General features: G+C 37.7%; 1 protein-coding gene across 1 annotated transcript in view; it reads left to right on the top strand.

Moving 5' to 3' along the window:
- NAV2 (neuron navigator 2) overlaps positions 1–21,855 on the top strand; it is a 247,619-nt gene that overhangs the window by 186,232 nt on the left and 39,532 nt on the right. Inside the window, exons 13-19 of the mRNA XM_067296249.1 lie at positions 3,263–3,401; positions 8,954–9,245; positions 10,152–10,854; positions 14,862–15,329; positions 16,380–16,445; positions 17,722–17,766; positions 20,003–20,163. Of these exons, the coding sequence (XP_067152350.1) occupies positions 3,263–3,401; positions 8,954–9,245; positions 10,152–10,854; positions 14,862–15,329; positions 16,380–16,445; positions 17,722–17,766; positions 20,003–20,163 (1,874 nt within the window). The remainder of the gene's footprint in view (positions 1–3,262; positions 3,402–8,953; positions 9,246–10,151; positions 10,855–14,861; positions 15,330–16,379; positions 16,446–17,721; positions 17,767–20,002; positions 20,164–21,855) is intronic.

Here is a 21,855-nt window from a genome sequence, read left to right as displayed (position 1 = left end):
GGTAACGGATTAGTAAACTTGAAAATGCGAAGTTTGAGTTGCTCGTAGGTTCCAGCAGAACATAACAGGTTTAATGCCCAGGATATATTGAAGAGCAGGCCACAACAGTCAGTGTATTCAGATGCATGTTTCTACCTTTGCCTAGAGGCACATGTCCCAGTTCAGAAGGGCACTTAAATATTTCCACAATGCCTGAAATTGCCCCACTAAAGTCGATAGGACTGACTGATACCAGTAAAACTACTTGTGAGTACAATTAGACACATTCTTTAGATACTGTTAAACTGGGGCCTGTAGTAGTTTAAGAATGGTGAATAGTTAGAAATGTAGTGTTTCTGTAAATTTTGAAGATCAAAATAAATGACTTTCCCCATTGGAAGACTTGGTTCACAATACCTGAAATGCATATTTGGTAGTTGAAACAAAACATTTTTTTTTTTGGAATGAGAACTAAATTATGTCTTGTCAGCAGATAAGAGAGCACTAGTAAGTATATTCAATTTATCAGAAAAAAGTTACTATTCAGAGTACTGATGTTTGTTAAAGATGGAACTATGATCCATACATTATTGTATTTTTCCCCCAGTGCCATATCTCTATAAGAAGGAGATTAAACTGTTGAACATGGAAAACATCAGTATTGCTCATTTTGCAGTGGAAGACTTTTTTGTAGGTTCAGAAATAAAAAAAGAAACTGTTGATTGCTACAGGAAACTTGGAAGATTACCAGGACGCTTATATATATAGTTATTTTAGTATCAGTTTTATAAACTTATTTATAGGCTTATAACATCTAGGAAGTGTAATTGCTTTTTGTTATAGGTCTTCAAATAAAAGTAACTGTTGGTTATAGGACCTGTTTTTAAAAATTGAAATGCAGAGGTAATAAAACTTTCAATATATTACAATAAAAACATTTAATTGCCTGCTCTAGAGAAAGGTACTTCAAAAAAGACTTTCAGTTCTTTTCCAAGTTTTCAATTTTTCCATACTGGAGGAAAAATTAGGATTTTTTTCCCACAAGTTCCCTGGATTTCTTTGTACAGTCAGCACATCATACATTGAGTTACGCTGAAGATGATGCTGGAAAATAACAGTAAAAGTTGTTGTTATAGCAATGAAATTGTTGTTGTAGAGTCTTTCCGGCTAGCTTTGTTGGATACAAGGAGTCTCAAATTGCGCTGGGAGTTTTATTTTAACATATAACTTTATTTTGTGATACAGTGGTTCCTCATAAAAAAAATATTCAGACAAAGCCAAATCTAGAAAAAACGGTATCCTTCCTTTAAATTATACCATTGCTAATAGCGTAGGCTACCACTGCTCTGTCAGGCCGGGGGCGTTGGAGCTTCTGCGCACACAGAGCGGCCGTGCAGGGCCCTTGGCCTCGCAGTGGCCGTGGCCAGGAGGGGCGGTGGGTCCCGCTGCCAGCCCCGCACAGCCCCCGCCTGCCCTCCTGCCCGCCGCCGGCCAGCCTTGGCCGCTTGGGACGCCCTCGTCTCCGCAAGGCAGAGCAGGCCCACCGCTGGGACCGTCGCCCGCGGGAGCTGCCCGGCCGCTCTCGTCTGAAGTGATACGGGGAGGGAGAAGGCGCCCAAAGTGCCATGCTGGCACATCGATGGGGGCCGTAACCTGAAACAAAGTAGGAGGAAGGAGAAGCTGTCAAGCCGTAGCTCTTCCTGCAGTGCCGAGCCGAGCGTGGGTCCGTTGCCACCCGTGGTCGGGTGCATTAAACAACCCTGCTGCTAGTTCATCTGTGCAAAATGTCCCAAATGGCCTTATGCAGATATGGGTGAATAAAATATTCACAAGTAAGCACAAAGCAATTAAAAATTACTGAAGCTTCATTAAAACCCATACAGGTAGCTGTTTTGTACATGCAAACGAGGAAAATGAAATATTTTTTTGTTTGTGAGTTGCTAAAGGTTTTATACAAAGTCCGTGGCAGAGCTGAGAAGAGCATTCAGGAAACCAAAACGAGATTCCTGAAGCTCTGATCGTTGCTGACCATTGCCTTTGTTTACATACTTACAGAATTCAATTTTAAATGCGTATATTAAATATCCAGTGTATCAATTTGTGAATGGCTTCCACTCTAAAGTCAAGCAACTCGCAGCATTCTCTTTGTTTACAAGGTTTTAAAGCAAACAAGAAATACAGTAAGAGAGTAGGGAGCTCCCAAAATCTGAGACCATGTTGATAAAGAGCTGGAGAACCACCAGGGGATAAGCTTTTACAGCTAGATTTTGCAAATTATATGCAATATATATTTCTGCATTTCCAGCAATAGTACAGTTATCAGTGGGCTGAAATGTCTTTGCACAGCTACTTACAGGACATTGTTTCAGTCCAAGCTTTATTATTCTTTGAGAAGGAGCAATTCTTTGCCAGTTTATAAATCTCTTTCTTAAGCAGCTTATTTTTAAGGGCATGTTAGGAGTGGAGCATCTGCCTTGACTTTCAGATTATTTTGATTTTGTCTGTTATTACATTCAAATCACTTCAGACATGGATATTTTTTGTTGGTGGTTTTTGTGTCCTAAACTTCCAGGTATGTTTTTCTGATGCACTAGAAAATGTTGAAGCTACCACACACTGGAAGAAGGTAGTCCTAAATAATAAGCTATTATTTTATCTGCTTGAAAAGGAGAGTTGTACAGAGGAGGAGGGTTATGTGCTATCTGAACAGGGGCATTCTTGGAATAAAATTCCAAGTACTACACACAGCTGCCTGTTTTCTAAAATTCCTGATGATGATGATGCTGCGAACGGCAGATCTGCGTTGTTGACTAGGAATGCCTAACAAGATAAAAAGTACCAAAGTTTGTGTCAGGATTAATTTTTGCCTTGCATTTAAATTCCATCTCTGCTTTATGGCTTAGCAAGTTAGCACTACGCCTAGCAAGATAAGCTTTCTTACCAGCGCCTCCTTAGCCTGTTCCAGGATACAGGCACAAAGGCTGAGGGTCGCTTTAAAGCTTGTTTATTGATATAAGCTTTCAGTTGAGTCAGGAAAAAGAATTACACCATTGGTGCTACAAGCCTAATGGTGATATAGAGTAGGCTTTATGGCAGTCAGGCAGGTGATGAGCTGTATGAATTCAAACTTGATGTTCAAAGGAGATAAGTCATGAAAAAGAGCAGACCTTTTTCCTTTGGCAACTGCAAATAGGATAAGGCTTGCAGAAATAATAATTTTCATTTTGAATTATGTTTTGTCTTTTGACCCTTGTTGTCTTCCTTTGGTGTGCTTTTCTTCCAGCTGGGATGACAGCAGCTCGGTCAGCAGTGGGATCAGTGACACCATAGATAATCTCAGTACTGATGACATTAACACTAGCTCCTCTATCAGCTCTTATGCCAACACACCTGCCTCCTCCCGCAAAAACTTAGATGCACAGGTAAGAGTCCTATTTTAGTTACAGTAACACTGGACATTTATTATTTTCTCTGTGCAATAGGCATATTTGTTTTAAGTTGGATGAAGCTGCTTATTCATCTTTTGACAGATAGCGTTTCTTGACATAATGATAATTACATGCATGAGTATTTTAAGCAGTAACCTTGCTCTAATTTGCAGCTATCTTTACAGCCTTTCAGCAACTCAGGCTGAAAAACTTGGAAACTGATCCCGAAAAGAAGTAAGAGTGCAAAGAATTATTGTTATTGCCTTGACTAATGTTTAATAGCATATTAATTTCCAGACTATCAAAACTAGGCTACAGGTTCCTGAATTAGTTGACACTAATATTTTACATGTACCTTTACTCTCTCCCCCTTTCTTACACACTTGAACATGTGAACAACATGTGATACAACCTTCAATACAGTGGATGTCACTGAAAAGGCAATGTTACGCACTAGTAGCCACCTTATCATATGTGGCACACAGGGATTTCCTCTATGCGTGGAATCCATGGAATCTCTGCTGCAGTGGTATGGCAACAAATAAGTTTTGACCTCTTCATGGGAATGCTGTATAGAAAATACATATTAATAGATGGGATATTTTTTTAGCTCTAGAAAAGGTGTTATGTTTTTTATTACAGAACAGAATTAATTTAAGTCAACATAAAAGTTTAAAGATTATTTAATTATTTACACCTCAATCAGAAATGTAAATGTACAAGGCAAATGAAATATATTATTTTAAACTTCCAGGGCTGCATGTTACTGCAGGCTTTCTATTTTTGGCTGCATTTCATAGGAAGATAAAATTTATGTCTGTCAGCAGCCTACATGTAGTTTTTCATGGTCGGATATTATACATCTGAACAGGGTAAACCGGTGAAGATATCCAGCAGTTTTTTATTCATCAATTAGATTGTGTAGTACAGAGATTTGCAATATTACAAACTGTTTTTTTCCCTAATAGTATGGAATTTTGTTTGGCAAAGTGCTGGACTAAGCAGTCCAGTTTTGTTCTTTATATACCCACCTGCTCTAGACAGTCAAGTGTCCTGTGTCAAAGCAAACAGAGTAAAACTTAGCATTGCTGCAAGTAGGGGACAGAGATGTATATTTGACTTTCTCTTCTGTTTCTTTCCTCTCTTTTATTTTTTTTTATTTTTTCTTTTCATGACTGGACCCTAAATCTGTTTTTGATATCAGTTTTAATGTAGAAGTGTGATTGCTGTGAAGTGTTAGTCTGCCTACAGGACTGTAGTGCAAGCATGTATTACTTTTTGTTCCCTTGCCATGAAGTGCATATTTGAGCCTACATTAAAGACTTCCAGAGTTAGCCTCTGGTTGTGTATCAGTGATTTCATGTGTGCGTGAAACTACTAATACATGTCCCATACAAGTTGAGAGGTGTTAAGATCAATTGAGCATTTTCTTCAGGGTATAACAGAAAGAGTGACATAGACAACTAGAAGATTTTTTGACAATTGTTAGTGTCTGAACATTGTAATACTGTTGGGGGGAAAAAAAGAGAAAAAGGATACATGACTAAATATTAACCTAAGGAAAAAAAATAGAAACTCATTTGACTTCTATCTTCTGATGGATCAGATTCTTGGAAACACCTCTAAGAGATCAAAATCTGTGTTGACAAACTCCTCTTCCTCCTCCACAATTATTACAGCATCCAAGAGAGTGCAGATGTATAGTAGAAGAAAAGGATCTGAAACTTGTACAGACTGTAGAGCATATTCATTAAAAGAGGGAGCTGGGAGCCAAGATGTACGTGTTATATATACAGTTGTTCGATTTGTGTCTGTGACCTGCTTCTCCCCTTAGTTTTCATGGCTGACAATATTTATTCCAGGTATTGCTATTAATTGCAAATCAATTTTCATAAAATATTTTGTTTTCCTTTAAACATCAAATCCTAATCTTGTCAACCAAGGGAATGAAGAATAGCTTGGAGTGATGGAACCATGTTTAGTTTGGAGGGCTGATTTTTAGCAGCCTGAAGTAGTCCTCCCAGCTCATGACACAGCGCTGCATGTATGCCTTTTCTGTCCTGCCTGGACTGTTGTGTGCTGGCCTGCACTGAGCCACAAAAGACTGGCAGAGATCTGCATAGGGATATGGACTTTTCTTCTCAGGGCATTCACTGCTTTGGTTGTTCCTACATAGCAGGCATTTAACTTTCAAGCTACTGTGATTCTACCACATCTTTTTGAGGTGGTACTGAATTGGGGTTTCAGGTAATTAAAGCTTGAAGTTAATGCATGTGCAACCGAGAGTCCAGACAAATAATATAGCACATCAAAGGGAGAGGGCCCTAACATGTTAGTGTCTGTTGATACAATGAGTAAGACTTACTCAGAATCATCTCTTCAAGGGAAGAAAGCGTGGTTACAGAAGAAGAAAAAAGTCTGTGCTAAGTAGAAGACTAAAAAATTGATTTTCAGAGCAGCTGAGTACCCGCAACTCCAGAAAAATATACAGGTTCCACATCTCTGAAAAGCATGCCAAAAATATGACAGTGATTACATCTTCATAGACATGCCGTAGCTGTAGCCCTTTCTGTAACAATGCTGTGAAGGTGTCCCCAAGTTGGTTTTGAACAAGCCAGTGGTGGGAACCAGAATTTACCTTACCATGGCACTGTGTCTTGCCTTGGTTATGCCAAGTACCAAACCACTTAATGTAGCTATAGTGCTTTTGGGCCCCTAATGTTCTTCTGTTGTATTGCACAGGCTTAAGGTTAGTTAAGTTATGTTTTAACACAGTACTGCATATGGTACGCCTTTGAGGTCATATTGTACGCATATTATAATAGGAAGCTAAGACCAAGTGGCCACTGGAAAATAACTAATTTAACTGAAATAAGAATGGAAGAGATCATGTAATAAACTTGTTCACATCCTTCCAAAAAGATCAGAAGAAGAAAAAATTCCTTTAAGTGGAAAACAGCAGCATCCTCAACCTGTTCAATCAAGATGACTTCTCAGTACCACTGGAGCAGAGAGTCTGTTCACATCTTCATGAATAGACTTACAAAACTGTATGAGTAGGTTTTGAAATCCTACTAGATACCTTTATTCCCAGCTCAATCCAATGGCAGCCTTTGTTCATGTCTTATGTTGTATTTGTCTTGCAATGACATCCAGCAAACAGTATTTCCACTTTCACCTAGTCCAGGTCTTTCAGGTGGGTAGGTTTCAGCTGAAATGGCAAAGCCAAGTTTCGCTGTGTTTTGATTTTGATTCCTTAGTCATGTTGCTGTGCTGTTCTCATTGTTTACCATTAAACAGAGGCATCTCTGGCCAAAGTGCTTCGAGGGTAATTGTGCAGCATTTTAAAGCCTTGAGTAAAATATTTAGCCATAGGTGTAGTAGCTGAATGAAAAAAAACTGAAGAAACCAAAGATAGAGGCCTTCTTATAATGCAGTTCTCTGTTGAGGTTTTACTGTTCTTAATGGATGTAAAGAAGAAAAATAGAAAGTACAGGAACATTTTATAAGCAACCAAAACTGGAATAAGCACTTTACTGGCAAGTAGGTGTATTTTCTGCTCTGAAACACCTGCAGTGTAAATAGACAGTTCCAAACAGGGACTTGAAGCAAGATATTAATGAAAGCCCATGAGGGATGATAATGGTGTGATTTTGTTGGTTGATTATTTGTTCTTTTTTGCCTGAGCTCTCTGCCAAGATGCATGAGCATGGGTGACATTTCCATGAAATGATAATTTTAGAGAAACAGAGGAGGTAGAAATGGTCACATCATGAATTTATTACAAACCTGCTGATGTTCATAAATAAAAGGGTAGCAATCCCAAAATCTTGCAACCATAGAAAATGAAGGAAGTTAGAAAGCAGTGTTTCATTTAAGACTATGCTGAGTTGCTCTCTTTGGATGAAGAGATGGGGGGGGAATATAACAAGAAACAATATTATAATCCATAGTATAGCAAATGCTTGTTAGTCTAATGGCTCAATAGCTAGATAAATTACCTAGGCCCTAACTATATTACGTAACTGAAGAAAAGACTACTAAAATGTGTGGTGTCAGCTTTCATGTACTGAATACTTAGACTAGTTTTTCAGGCTTTTAAAAAATACTGTAAAAAGCAAAGGAAATGAAGCCACAAAACCCCTAGATTCTTTAGTGTTAATGGTATGATCTGGTAAGAAAAGAAAACTCAACGTTGAGATGCACTTTAGGAACTTAAAAATAAAATGTTGCATTTTGCTGAAAGCCTGGTAAAATGTCATGCATCCTTTTCTGTGCTCCGCTTTTCTGATTATCCAAAAGGAGTAAAAGAATGTGGGTTAAACAATGTTTTGAGGGTTGTTAAAGCAAGGTCCTTTAAAGTACTATTACTCTTTGGTTATTGCACAATGCTGCAGGGAAGAACTGGCACTCAGCATCTTGCAAGAATATACTAACCTCCTTACAAATGTCCTGATCAAGTGTTGGATTTGCAGTCTCTTTCATGGTTCTGTTATGGTTAGAGAGCACTTCAGCCAGGGAATTTTTATCCAGATCTGGATCAAACATGGACATTGGACATGCATGGTCATGTAATAGTTGATTGTGGTGTTACAAAATCTGCCCAAATTAATGAACAGCATTTAACAAGAACCATAGAATTCTGTAAGAGAATTTTAATAGTAATCATTAGCAACAGCACAGAAAAAGGCATGAGGGGTATATTTAGGATAATGGATTCTGATAGAGTTGTTCATAGTTTGGCAAAAGTTTGGTAATGAGAAAATTCTGTATTTGGCATTGATCTTTGCAAAATTCTTTGGAAGAGACTGGCAGTGCAATCAATCTGGGCAAAGGATAGGGAAAAAAAACAGTTTGTAAGAGCTGAATATAAATGAACAACTGACTCAATTTGTGTATTTAAGTCAGAAATCAATATTGTTAGAAAGTTGTGGGGTTTCATTTTTGTTCAGTTCTTAGGTGTCTTTCTAATGTGTTAAATTAGAATTAACAGCATTCCATATCTTTAAGTCTGTGCAAAAAGCTGCCTTATCATGCCCTGGCAGTCAGATTGCCAGAAGAAAGATAGGAAATGGCAAGAAAAAACAAAGAAAAAAATAGAAAAAACAAAGAAAACAAAGAAAAAAAACAAAGAAAAAACAAAGAAAAGCTAGCTGCACTGGTTTGAAATGGTTTTTAGGCATAGAGTGAAAGGGTTCACATGAAATTCGAGATGCAGAATTATAAATGTCATAGAGCTGAGTATATCTTTTATAAATCAAGTATTTATTTTTCTTTACTTTCTGCTTTACTGGGGGAGATGTTCTGTTTTATTGGGGGAGGTGCTTGCATGTTTTTTGTTATTTTCCTTAGTGCATTAGAAAATAAATGTCATAGCTGTGGTTTGTTTCTTACTCTGACATTTCTTTGTCAGAGGCATGTTATGTCTACTGGTAATCGGACCTGACTGCTGAATTTATTAATCAATTTGATGGTTCTCATTTGTGAAGCTTCTTAAAAGAAAGCTTTGTTATGAAGGTTCTATTATAATTTATTATCTATCCTAGACTGATGCAGAAAAACATTCCCAGGTTGAGCGGAATTCCTTATGGTCTGGTGATGAAGTCAAGAAATCAGACGGAGGATCAGATAGCGGCATAAAAATGGAGTCAGGATCTAAATGGAGGCGGAATCCCTCTGATGTGTCTGATGAATCTGATAAAAGCACTTCTGGTAGGAAGAACACTGTTATTTCACAGACGGGTTCCTGGCGACGGGGCATGTCAGCTCAGGTTGGCATTACCACACCAAGGACTAAACCTTCAACCACCTCAGGCACATTAAAGACACCCGGAACAGGTGAGACAGTGTAAGACCTAAGCGGCCAAGAGTATGTTCAGTAAGAAAACTGTTTAAATACTTTCCAGAGGCAGAACCTGAACTTCAAGTAAACCTGCCTTTATTTTTAGGTATTGTTTTAAAAGTATACAGCATCTTGTATCTCCACATTTCTATTTCTGTTTTAAAATACATATTAGTACACCTTGGAAGCTGTTTTCATGGCAGCCCTAATCTTAAGCCAGGCTACTTATTGGGCATAGTATTGCCATATGAAGAGCAAATAATACAATTTTAGCTTCTGAATTTGTGGTTAAGTTTGAGAGCATACATTGTATGAGGTTGAGGACATTTTTCTCAGTACTAAAACAGCATGCTAATTTATACCTAAACACTCTGCGGTTCCAAATTTTCTTGTAAATGTATTAGTGATTTTAGCAGTTGCAGATGTGTGGATGAAAATTGATTGAATTTGTATAACGAAACAATATAAGTTAATATCTCTTCTCTTACTTGATTGTGTACATGATCATGCATGAAAAAGTTGAGGTTAGACACTACTTTCTTTAAAAATGCATTTTAGAAAAATTATACTAATGCCCTAACACAGCTTCTTTCTGATGATGAAAAGGGATCAATCTGTGATAGCTACAAAGGGAAACATTTTTTTCTTATCTGTCACTATTACATAAGACTTTGTTCTCTGTTTTTCATATTCTGAAGGGCAAACACACCACATACTTTCTCTGGCAAGTCTGCATGTATAACTCATTAGATTGGCATTTAAGTTCAGTGCAGACTAGATCATAATTTTTAACCACACTCTTGTGGCTAACACGCTTTTGCTTTTCATGCTGCTTTGAGTTTCATCATTTGCTTGATGTTTTCAAGTCATTAAATATTAGAATTCTTTTTCTATTTTTGTAGGGAAAACTGATGACGCCAAGGTATCAGAAAAGGGTAGACTATCTCCTAAAGCTGGACATGTTAAACGTTCCCCATCAGATGCAGGACGCAGCAGTGGTGATGAATCCAAAAAGCTTCCCACAAGTAACTCTAGAACAACTGCTGCTAATGCTAATACATTTGGATTTAAGAAACAGAGCGGGTCAGCTGTAGGCATGACTATAATTACGGCCAGTGGGGCAACTATCACCAGTAGATCAGCTACCCTGGGAAAAATCCCAAAGTCATCTGGACTCATGGGTAGGACCGCTGGTCGGAAGACTAGTGTTGATGGCTCTCAGAACCAGGATGATGGCTACTTAGCGCTTAGTGCCCGAACTAATCTTCAGTATCGTAGTTTACCCCGGCCCAGTAAATCCAGTAGCAGAAGTGGAGCTGGGAACAGATCTAGTACAAGTAGCATAGACTCCAACATAAGCAGCAAGTCAGCTGGGTTGCCTGTCCCTAAAATGAGAGAGCCGGCCAAGGTAATTCTTGGAAACTCTCTGCCAGGATTAGTCAATCAGACTGATAAAGAGAAAGGGATTTCGTCTGACAACGAAAGCGTGGCCTCATGTAATTCTGTTAAAGTGAACCCTGCGTCACAGACTGCTTCTAGTGGAGCTCAAAGTACTCACCAGCAAGGAGCCAAGTACCCTGATGTGGCCTCTCCCACTTTGCGCAGGTAGGCAATAAATTCGTTGATTGTGAAATAATGTTAGTTGGAGCTGAATGATCAGGACTCTTCCAGCCAGGCCTGGCTGTGCTTTGTGGAACACTTACTATTTAGGGTCCTCCATCAAGGTCTTTGTATTTAAATTTAATTTCACATAAACAGGTTGGCCAGTGTTGTAAATACTCAGTACATTACAAAACAGCAGCAAAAATTTAACATTTGAAAAAAACAGTTTGGCAGAAACTTTGTTAATCATGATACAAGTTTGTTTATTACAAAAATCATATGTAAAAGCATTATCCATACCAATATCACAGAAATAAGGATTTTCTTACGTTAATGTTACTGATGAATTCTTGCACCAAAGTATATAAAACAAGTCTGGAAGTACTCCAACAGTGAATCAAATTACAAGTTGACAACAGCAGAATTATTTCAGATTTTCATTATGATGACAGCATAATTTAACCTAACGTACTTAGATTCACATGCCTGACCCAAACAGATTAGCCCAGGATGTTGAGAGACACACAACATCAGGTTATTCAGCTATGTAGAAGAACCCCAAGTAAAGTTTCCGTCTCAGTTGGGTTGAATTTTCTCATTTCAACAATTTTTTCAACAAAAAGTATATCTGACTTCTATTTCTCCACTTCTAGCCCACATGTGATTTTAGCACTAATATTGAGTTGAATTATGCAGGAATTAATTTGTGATGCAATGTGCATCAAAATATTGATATTGGTGAAAGGGTCCGTTAATATTATTTCTCATTTTAATTTGGCATTATGAGTAACTTGTCTGCTTCAAGTTGCAGTGTTTTGCATTTCATTTTGTCTCGACACCATAATACCCATACAATTACGCTACACCATCCTGCTTCCAGTGATGTGATAAAGCCCCATTCCATCTGAGGCACCACTACAAGTGTAACGGCTGTGATGGCGGCTTAGGCTAAAGCTGTAAAGAGCTGAAAACTGTTCTTTTTTGGATGAGTGGTTTTATTGGAAGAGCCTTTGAGAGGATAATTCAAGATACTTCATTTATTTTATTACTAGTTATTATTAGATAAGGCATGTCTTTCAGAACATTTAATTTTCATCGATGACTACTTAAAATTAAAAACTCAAATAGGCCTTTCATTTCTATAGCATATCCCATGACAAATGCAGATTTTCAGTGCTATATGCCTCAAGCACATACATATTGAAATCTGATTGCAGATTTCTTTTAATTACATAGAAAACTATGTTGCTAGCCATGGAATTGAAATATTACATTAGAAATACATGAAACCTTTTAAGAGAAGACACTGGGAGAATAGCAGGCATATGGAGTTCTTATTACTAGGGATTTTTGAGACTTAATCTATTCCTCTTTTGATTTACAATTTCATTCTTGAATTTTCTCCAGACTGTCTAAATGAATACTCACATATGGAAATGCATCAGAGTTGAATTTGGTCTTGTCTGTTTATTACTAACATCTACAATGTCAATTAAGAAGATTTTGAGCTTAGTTTTCATACTCAGTTGAGTCGCACACATTGTGTTTATTACCTATTTGCCATGTAATTATTGAATATTAAACAGTAAATTAGAATCCATACCTAAGAAGTGGTATAACTTAACCTGTAAGTCTGCAAACATACATACTTTCCATGGTGTCATAAACAAAGAAATTCTGTAATTATGTATGAGAGTCATCACTGTCTCTGTTCTCTCAATATTCTCTTTAGCACTGATATTATGTATTTGGCATTTCCCTTAAATGAAACCACTGTCTATCTTGATATGTTTTATTATTAAATTGACCTTAATGTTTTGCAGTACATAATACACCACTTTTCTCTCAATGGGGGGCATGCATGGCCCAAGAGCCAGCTCCAATATGTCTGCTTCTTGTCAGTAGTGGTAGAAAGGAGATAATATGTCCTTCCTTGTAGTGTTTTTCCTTCCAGGATTAATCCCTGTATTGATGTGACTGACTTGCTGGGTTGGATTTTCTCTGAACTGAAAGGAATGCTCTTCAGACCGCATCCTCTTTTGACTGCATTTGTTATGAGGCTGTGGTTCAACAATCCACTGCCTTTGGCAGCAAAGTATTTCTGCCTGTGCCACAGTGCATCAGACTTTTAGTTGTCTCAGAAGTGCTGTGAAACACATTGGGGAAGACTGGAGAGCTTAAAAAAAAGCTTGCAAAAATGTTGTGTTTGATTTATTTTTTTCTTAAAGCTCCATGATTCTATTTCTAAGTCACGGTCCCCCAGTACAGCTGAAGAGGTGGCATGCTATGGCACAGGAGTAGGTATACAGCAAGTTGCTATTGCTGCTAAAGACTGTGTATCATAGCGGTGTGGTTTGATATTTTTCTGTGTATTTGCTCTTGTAACATTAGCTCAAATAAAACTTAGACTCTAAATCCCTGTAAGAATGGGTTTTATCATTTAAAGCCTTTTGCTTGTCTAAGTTGGAGTCTCCTCAGCAATGAGGTGCCATGTTGAGTCTAGGTGAATCAGGTTGACCAGATCTGTGCTGGTTTGTGAATGTCCGTACTGCTCTCTCTAAGTCAGCTGCTGTGGGGATCAGGACATAGCTTTTAGAGCAATGCTGGGTATAAGGTAGATGCAGGTGGGCATCTCAGCCCGAGACAGCAGTGTTGTTCCAGGGCTTTGTGGCAAGGCTACAACAGCGGCAATCCAGTAGAAGTGTCCCAGACAGTGCACGCGTACATTGAAGCTGCAGATAGCACATGTGCAGTAAGCCTAGTGCTTTTGGACATCACTGGACTTACTACATATATGTTATAAGGGGACTAGCTATATTACACAGCCTGTGTTTTTGGGAAATCTTGGACAGACTTCATGTACCTGTGTTGTGCAGACAACTTGTGCATACTCAAGAGAAAATTCCACTTGGTACATACCCACCTGTATGTCTGTGGGAGCTCTTGGCTAGGAGTGCCCCTAGTCGTCTGTGCTGAGGGCTACTGTCACACAGACACCATCTTTGAAAGATTTCTTTCCTAATGCTATATACTGTTGATATGGAAATAGTAAATCCATATAGATATGTTTGAGGAAAACTAAGGTTCTAAATGCAGTTAAAAGGATTAAAAGGCAGAAACAGAAGCACTTTTTGTTTCTGTAGGATGTTTGAAGCTAGAGTCGAAAGCTATACATCTCTCAATTTTGAGGGTCAGCTATAAAATATTTGAGAATCTAATCTTAAGCACATGTATCTCTAAGACAGTTTCGCACTTCTGAGAACTTTTCCCCGTAACTGTTATGAGGGAGCTGAAATGTGCTGTCCTCACTGAGGGTGCAGTGGCACAACAGTCACCAGTGATGCAAGTCGGAGCAACTGCAGTCATCCTCCTCCAACCATGCTTTTATATCCCCTCCTTTGCACTGGTTCTGGCCCTCATCTGATCTTTACTGAGCCAGTTCAAGCTGCTAAACCAGATAAAATCTAATCCTACACCCAAAAAGTTAGTTTTCAGACAGTTTAGCTTCTGAAATGAGACAAGCCTACACTTGATATCAGTAAATATTTTTACTGTTACATCCCTCCAGATGCTGCTTCTGTGCAGAGCATTCAGCGATTTGTATAGAATTTACCTGGACAACAAGCTTCCAGCCTCTAATGTTCCGTGCTTCAGATTAATCAGTGCTATATTTCTCTGGTATCTTTTTTCATTGAGGAGCAGAAGATAATATGGCTGTATATTAGTTCTGTGAAGCTGTATTTTAGCTTTGTGAAGGTATTATTTGATGATTCAGAGAAGAAAACACCTAAGATAGATTTGAAGTTACAGTAATTGTCTCTGGACTTGACTGAAAGCACAGTGAACACAAGAGGATTTATATAAATCTATAGTCTATGTCCAATCTAAGATTGTTTTCTTAATGTTGGTTTTCTGAGGCTAAGAAGATAAAAGATCTAGGTATAAAATATCTTTGCATTAGTCATTTAATATTCCATTTTATATATTTTTCATGTTGTCTTTTTTTACAGACTTTTTGGTGGAAAGCCTAGTAAACAAGTTCCCATCACAACAGCGGAAAATATGAAAAATTCAGTGGTCATCTCCAATCCTCATGCTACTATGAACCAGCAGGGTAATCTCGATTCACCATCTGGCAGTGGTGTGCTGAGCAGTGGGGGTAGCAGTCCTCTGTATAGTAAAAACACAGACATGAACCAATCTCCACTAGCTTCTAGTCCCAGTTCAGCACATTCAGCTCCTTCCAACAGTTTAACGTGGGGTACCAACGCAAGTAGCTCTTCTGCTGTTAGCAAGGATGGCATTGGATATCAGTCTGTCAGCAGTCTTCATACCAGCTGTGAATCCATTGATATCTCTCTGAGCAGTGGAGGTGGGCTGAGCCATAACTCCTCTACTGGCTTGATTCCAGCCTCCAAAGATGATTCGTTGACTCCCTTTGTCCGAACCAACAGTGTTAAGACTACATTGTCTGAAAGGTTTGTAGGTTTTTCTCTTGTTTCTGTAAGCTTGTATATATCTCAATAGGAGTGAAGTCCTGGCACTAACTGACACTGCAATTGTGATTCAAATTATCATTCTTACAAGATAATACTGAATGATATTGCTAAAACATACAAAGAAACCATTTTAGGCAAGGAGCCCAGTTCAGAGCAAGAGGATTGGTTCAGGTGAGACTTCTCGTTTGCTGCAGGAGCCAGTGCAGTAACTTTTTTTGCTACCGTATTATACCTAATTTTTGAATTTTGCATCATGTATTATCCTTCCAAAAATCAACTGTTAGTTGATCCGATAGTGGTATTCCAAAAACCTCCATCACTGTTATAATTTTAATTTGAGAAGTCAACTATTTCTTGTTAAACTTCAGTTTTATAACATTTGATAAAGTTAGAATCTGGACTGTGGGCGCTTGAGTGCTGTCATGATGGGAATGGTTTATGAACAGAAGACTACAATTTGACAAACTTAAATTGGAGGTCATGCTGAAAAGAGAAGTCCCTGCCTCCCTAGCCACTTGATCCCTCCTTTGCCTCTCCCAGCTGCCTCCTCCACCCTGGTTGCTCTCTACAGCGCTTTTTTTACAAGCATTTGTGTGAATACATACTGAACTGGGTTGGGAGACTGAGCCAACTGAAAAATGATCATCTGAATTATTTTTCAGACTGACCAGGGAGGAGGGAACGGAACTGCTTTTTCAGCATCAGAGCTGTATTAAAAGCACATTAGGCTACTGTCTTGATAAAACAGACTCCAATTTGCAACACGTTCTGTGACTGACCTTTTGTAGAAGGCAGTACGCCTGGAAATGTGGGAAATCAGCTATATCCTGATGTATAATTATTTAGTCAGCAACAGTTTTGTAGTTGCATCTTTATGAAAGAAAATTAATGCTGAAAATGATGTTCTGACAGTTTTGTTTTCTTTCTTTCTTTTTTTTTTTTTTGAATAACAACTCCTTTCTGTTCTCTGCTCTTTTCATTCTAATATTCCTTCTCTTGTTTTCTGTCTTACTGGACTGATTTTTCTAGCCCTCTTTCTTCCCCTGCTGCTAGTCCCAAATTCTGCAGAAATACTTTGCCCAGGAGACAGGACAGGTAATGCTGTCTCAGGACAGGAGAATGCACAAAGGCTGTAGGTCTTGTTGCCCATCTCGGTGAAGCAAACTGTTTTGTGAAAGACTGTGCTCAGCTGAGTCCTTTGCTGTGTGTGTTGTTCAGGTGTGAACTGACACAGAGACATGCCAGTGAGAGTCCACTCAAATACCTCATTGATCTACTTAAATCTGGAGAACGGCATATGGCAGAGTTGGCATGGTTTTGTTGTTGCTGTTGTTATGGGGAGCATTTTTTGGTTTGTGGGTTTTTTTGTTTGTTCATTTCCTTGCCAAAGGCATTTGAAAACCTTGCAATTTTTTTTCTACCAATCTAAACTCTCACTAGCATTTCAGCATTCCTCTGGCATGCTGCTTTCCTTCCACCACGTTGCAGGCCTGTCACTTTTGTCATGAAGTCCCAGTGTCATTCAGTGTTGTCAGTCCTTTATTCCAGTTTGGTTCATGAGTGTTTTGCGGAGACTTGTGTATATCCATCGTTGTAAAAATGAATGCAAGAGTTGGGGAAAGATGGCCTGAATCTAACCGTTCCAGCTCGCTTTTGCTATCTGTTTCAATTTAGTCGCTCCCACGCTGAGCATCAGCTGTAGTTTAGCTGTAAGGATTGTCATTAAATGAATATATTTAAGCATGTGTATATTTCCTTTAAAAACAAATTAACAGACTCTGTTCAGTTACAAGTTCATCAACTATAAAAACACACACTATTAAATATTTGGGGTCTGGAAGGCTAATAGATTCATTTTACTTTGGTAATGGAATTTAAGCTAAAATTTGGAAATTTAAACGGGCTGTGCTTAGTGCTTTTACTGTCATACATTGCAGCTGCATAACAGTAACTAGCTGCACTCCCTAAATGGTGGCTGCTGAAAAAACCCGACAGGGAGGCATTATGGACTTGGAGAGTCTCATCAGTTTTCACAAATAATCCGCCTCATGCCTTCTGAAATACATATTTTTAAGCATTCATTTGACACACAGTATTTTTATGTTTAAAAAGCCATTTTTGTTCATTGTGGATAGGAGAAATGGCAAAACCACTTTGTGAGCAGATTAGATTCATTGGCATGGTATCATCAGATGCATGTTCATGAAAATCCACGCGTGGGTTAGGAGGTTTTTGCATGTTCCTTTAGGAAAGGCTCAGCACTTTTTCCTCTGAAAAGAGGATGCAGATGTTTGTACTTCCTTCTTCAGCCTGCTCTTAATCCTTCCCTTTTGCTCTTCTCTGAAGTTCTTTTCTTTTAACTTTTCTGCAGCGACCCACATCTTGATAGGAACACTTTGCCTAAGAAGGGACTCAGGTATTGGTGTTTCCACACAGTATAACAGCTTTTGTTGTGGCTTTGGAGTTTGCTTTGTGTTTCTGTTGTGGCTGTTGGTGATAGCAAGAGGTGGCAACAATCTCTGTTTCTTTGTTTGTTTCTTTCTTTCTTTCTTTCTCTTCCTTTTTGTAATCCTCAAAGAAGGCCATTTACCACTGTCCTTTTTTCCATCCAGTGGCTTCTCCGCTTGAGCAAGAACTGCGGCTTTTGCTGGCTGAATTGCTGAAAAGCATCTCATAATCCATCACTGGGCTTGATCTGAAAACAATAATTTTGCAGCTTTTATGGCTATTATGTGAAATGACGTGAAATCATTTTCACGATGCAGCCCCAGGAATCTTGATGTTGATAGAAGAAAAGAAAAGATTTTCAATATCATGCTGAACCTTTTAGGATGAGATTGGAAATACTGGGTTTAAAAAGATATTTGCTTCAGAATACATATATATATAGGTCACTAGAGATAATTTTTACCCTTCTAGAAGAAAACAAAACAAAAAAATCCCCCAGCTGACAAATATTTGGCAAATGTCTTCTAATACATTTTGTGTATGTCTAAGGTTGTGATTTATATAACATTAAAAAATTGCACTGAAAAAGATTTTTCCATTGATACAAGCAATCCAACAAGATTATAAACATTAGGTCTGTTAGTTAAATGCTTTAAGTGTTGCAGAATTTACAGGAAATGTCTTAGACAATTTAGAAAATTGCAACTTCAGAATTGCTATGTGCTGCTTTTAGGATCACCAAGCTGATGCCTTGAAATTGCAGCTGCAGTTTATTCTGTGCTATACATGTTGTTATTCACAGCAGCTTTATCACATGAAGCTGAGTGCTAAAAGCATTTCTTAAAATGGAATTTTTGTTTAAGATGCTTCTGTGGTTGTCAAGTATGTCTCTAATAAATCAAGACTCTCTTTTAAGACTGAAACATTTGAGTGCTGAAGAGGTAGGTATTAATGCTGAAAAAAAATCCTTAGTGATTTGAAGTAAAATGACTGTTTAAAGCCCCTTTCTTAGTAAAACTGATATATATGTGCAAAACTTAAGAGGTGCAGATAGATAGACTTCAGGCGGGGACTGTTGCTTGAGTGGTGAGACATAAGAATGAATATATTTTTTGAAAATAGTTTGAGTTTTTGCAGTGTTAATTATTGTAGTGCTCACATTTATTTAAAATAGTCTTAATAAATTGCATCTTTCTGTATAGTATCCAATCAAATGGAATCTAATTAATTAAATAGATCGTATCAACTGATTGGATTTTAAATAGTAGGCTCCAATTGTTTTATTTTTGGAAGGAGAGCTTAGTAACTCATAAATATCTCTCAAAACCAGATGGCACAGTGTAACACAGATACTGAGACCCATCAGCAGGCAGTCGTTGTGTCACTTAGCAGGTTCTCATCGTCTCGCCGTTTTGAAGCAAGTGCTTCCGTTACGCTCTTTCTGTTGGTACCTGTATCCTACCACATAACTCCTGTGATAACCTACTTACTTCTCAGGCAGATACAAAAGCATGATTAAAACTCTGGCTGAGCTGAGGCTGCTGGTTGGTGTTTTGCCATTGGTGTCAGCAAGGACAAGATTTCCACTATTTCCTTTGCCTTCAGAAAAGCCTAAGCACAGGCCCCCTTATGATGATCTAATACTGTTAGTCTTGAACTAAATGGGGTATGCTTCCAACAACTTTTATGTTAATGTCTCTGTAATGTGAATTATTGTGGCACAACTTGTTTAATCTGATAATGGCTTCGTTGACTTGAATTTGATTATAATATGTCAAAAAGCCAGCTAAGTTTTGAGATGGACCAAGATATAAAAATAATGATACAATTTTGGCATAACCTAAGGAAAGGAAAGGATTTCCAAATTGTGGTTTTATTTTTCAGTCGCACATACATATGCACACACACTACATTTCCACACTACTACACGGCACTACTTCTATCTGTAGCTTTTTGTTTACTACTAGTTTGTTTACTACTGAGGCCAGAGGAAAGAAGTTGTTTTTTCCAAACCCAAATAAAATGATTTAGGCTTGGAACAGCTCCTTTACTCAGAATTGTATTGTTTGTATCATTTTAATCCTTAAATTTTAAATGGGAGTTTTTCTGTCTTCTCCTTCTTCCCTCTCCCCAAGTCTTGTGACATTTCTTTTTTTTTTTTTTAAATGAATGTCAAAGTTCATTTTGAAAAAATGTTTTTACAGGTATACTCCTTCATCCCAACTTCGTAATCAAGAAGATGCAAAAGAATGGCTACGGTCACATTCAGCAGGAGGCCTTCAGGATACTGCTAGCAATTCTCCATTTTCATCCGGATCCAGCATAACATCACCCTCCGGAACTAGATTTAACTTCTCTCAGCTTGGTGAATAATTATCTCTTCTGATAATCATAGCAATAGGTTCTGCCTTGAAAATAGTGTATTACCCACTATAATACTTTTTCAGTAGCTCCAAGTACCACCTTGAACCTCAGGAAGCACTTTTCTTTGAAATGAGTGCGACTAATCAGCATTGTTATCTCCGATGCCCAAAGGTCACGTTCTTGCAGTACCTCTTTTCTATGAGTAATCAGATGCCTTTATATAAATTGTGAGCTATTCAGTAGAGCTATTTGTTAACATCACACCTTGCTATGTTTAAAGGAATTAAAATGTTGCCTACCTGCTTAGTGTAACACTTCTTTAAAATCCAAGCATGTTTCATAGTATGTGTGCCAGTCTAATCATTCTAAGATATTTTAATCTTTATATTTATTTTTTAGTTGGCTTGTTCAAAAATCAGACAAAGCTCAATCTGAAATAATCGTGCAAAAATCAGGGGAATTTTAAGATAGAAAATTTGCCATTTCTTCACTTAATTACATTGATAAAAGTAAAGACTTTTTTAAATGAAGGAAACAATAAAAGTTGCTTAACAGGTTCCATAATGCTTTGCAGATATTAGTTGACTATATCAGCAGGTGAAATAAACTGATTTAAAGTGTTCATAGGCTAGAGAATATATCTGGAAGTAATTTGCATGCTTTTATCTTGAAAGATGTAGAAGTCTCATTCTTCATTAATCTGTAATTTGGCATTCAAGTTGAAACACTCAAAATATTTTGTATAAGGAACAAGTATTTATTCTAATGTGAAATGTGCAATGATTTTTGCAAGATGAAAGTCTGCTCAGGTACTGAGTCTTGTAGACATTGAGGTCCAGCTGTAATCTCACACAAAACCTTTTTAAACAGTGTATATTTCCTTTTCTTGTAAGTTAAGCAGTCAGTGTACTCTATGGGCAACTGTTTAGAAAGGTCCAGTTATCAAAAATACGTGCTTGTCTCTGGTATGGCAGTTGAGTATTATTTGGTGCCTTTGCAGTGTGCTTAGATATGGAAATCAATTCTAAAGTATATATTGTCTGTCTTTAAGTGACATTTGTAAAGCGTTGTGTTGAACCGTTTTCTTCTGTTTCTTTTTGACTTTCAAAAGCCTCTCTGTCTATTCTAGAAAGCGAAAAAAATAATATGCAAAATAGGCCTATATTTGTGAACTTTTCTACTGTATGAATTTGCAACAACCTACACGGTCACCTATTTCTAGTGCAGTTTTGAATTGCAGCAGTGACATTTTAGAGCCTCTCTTTGAGTGTACTGAAAAGAAAAAAGATTAAATAAACATCTTTGAATAAACCAACACTTAGCAAAATTTCAGCTGAATATACAGACAGTGTCATTACATTGCCAACAGCTAACAAACTGTCAAGCTCATGAAAGTACATTGGTAGTCAAACAAAAAGTTGTAGTTGTTATAGGTTCAGAAAGTTAACTCTTTATGGAGAATATTGAAGATCAGTAACATGAATATGTTTTAAAACCTATTTGGCCTTGAGCAACTAACAGAAAAAAAAGATATTTAACTGTATTCTTAATAAAAGAGTTTGGAGTTATTGGAGTCAAGAGATGCCACTGTATTTACTTTAATAACTAATGTTGATAGGAAAGTTGAGCACCTTTAGACAGAATTACTGTATTTTCTACATAAAAAGAAGTAACTCTTTAAAAGAACAAATTA

The sequence above is a fragment of the Apteryx mantelli genome, chromosome 4, assembly GCF_036417845.1.
Source record: "Apteryx mantelli isolate bAptMan1 chromosome 4, bAptMan1.hap1, whole genome shotgun sequence".
NCBI lineage: Eukaryota > Metazoa > Chordata > Aves > Apterygiformes > Apterygidae > Apteryx > Apteryx mantelli.
The sequence above is the reverse complement of the archived record's forward strand: the minus strand, read 5'-3'. Positions and strand labels throughout refer to the sequence as shown.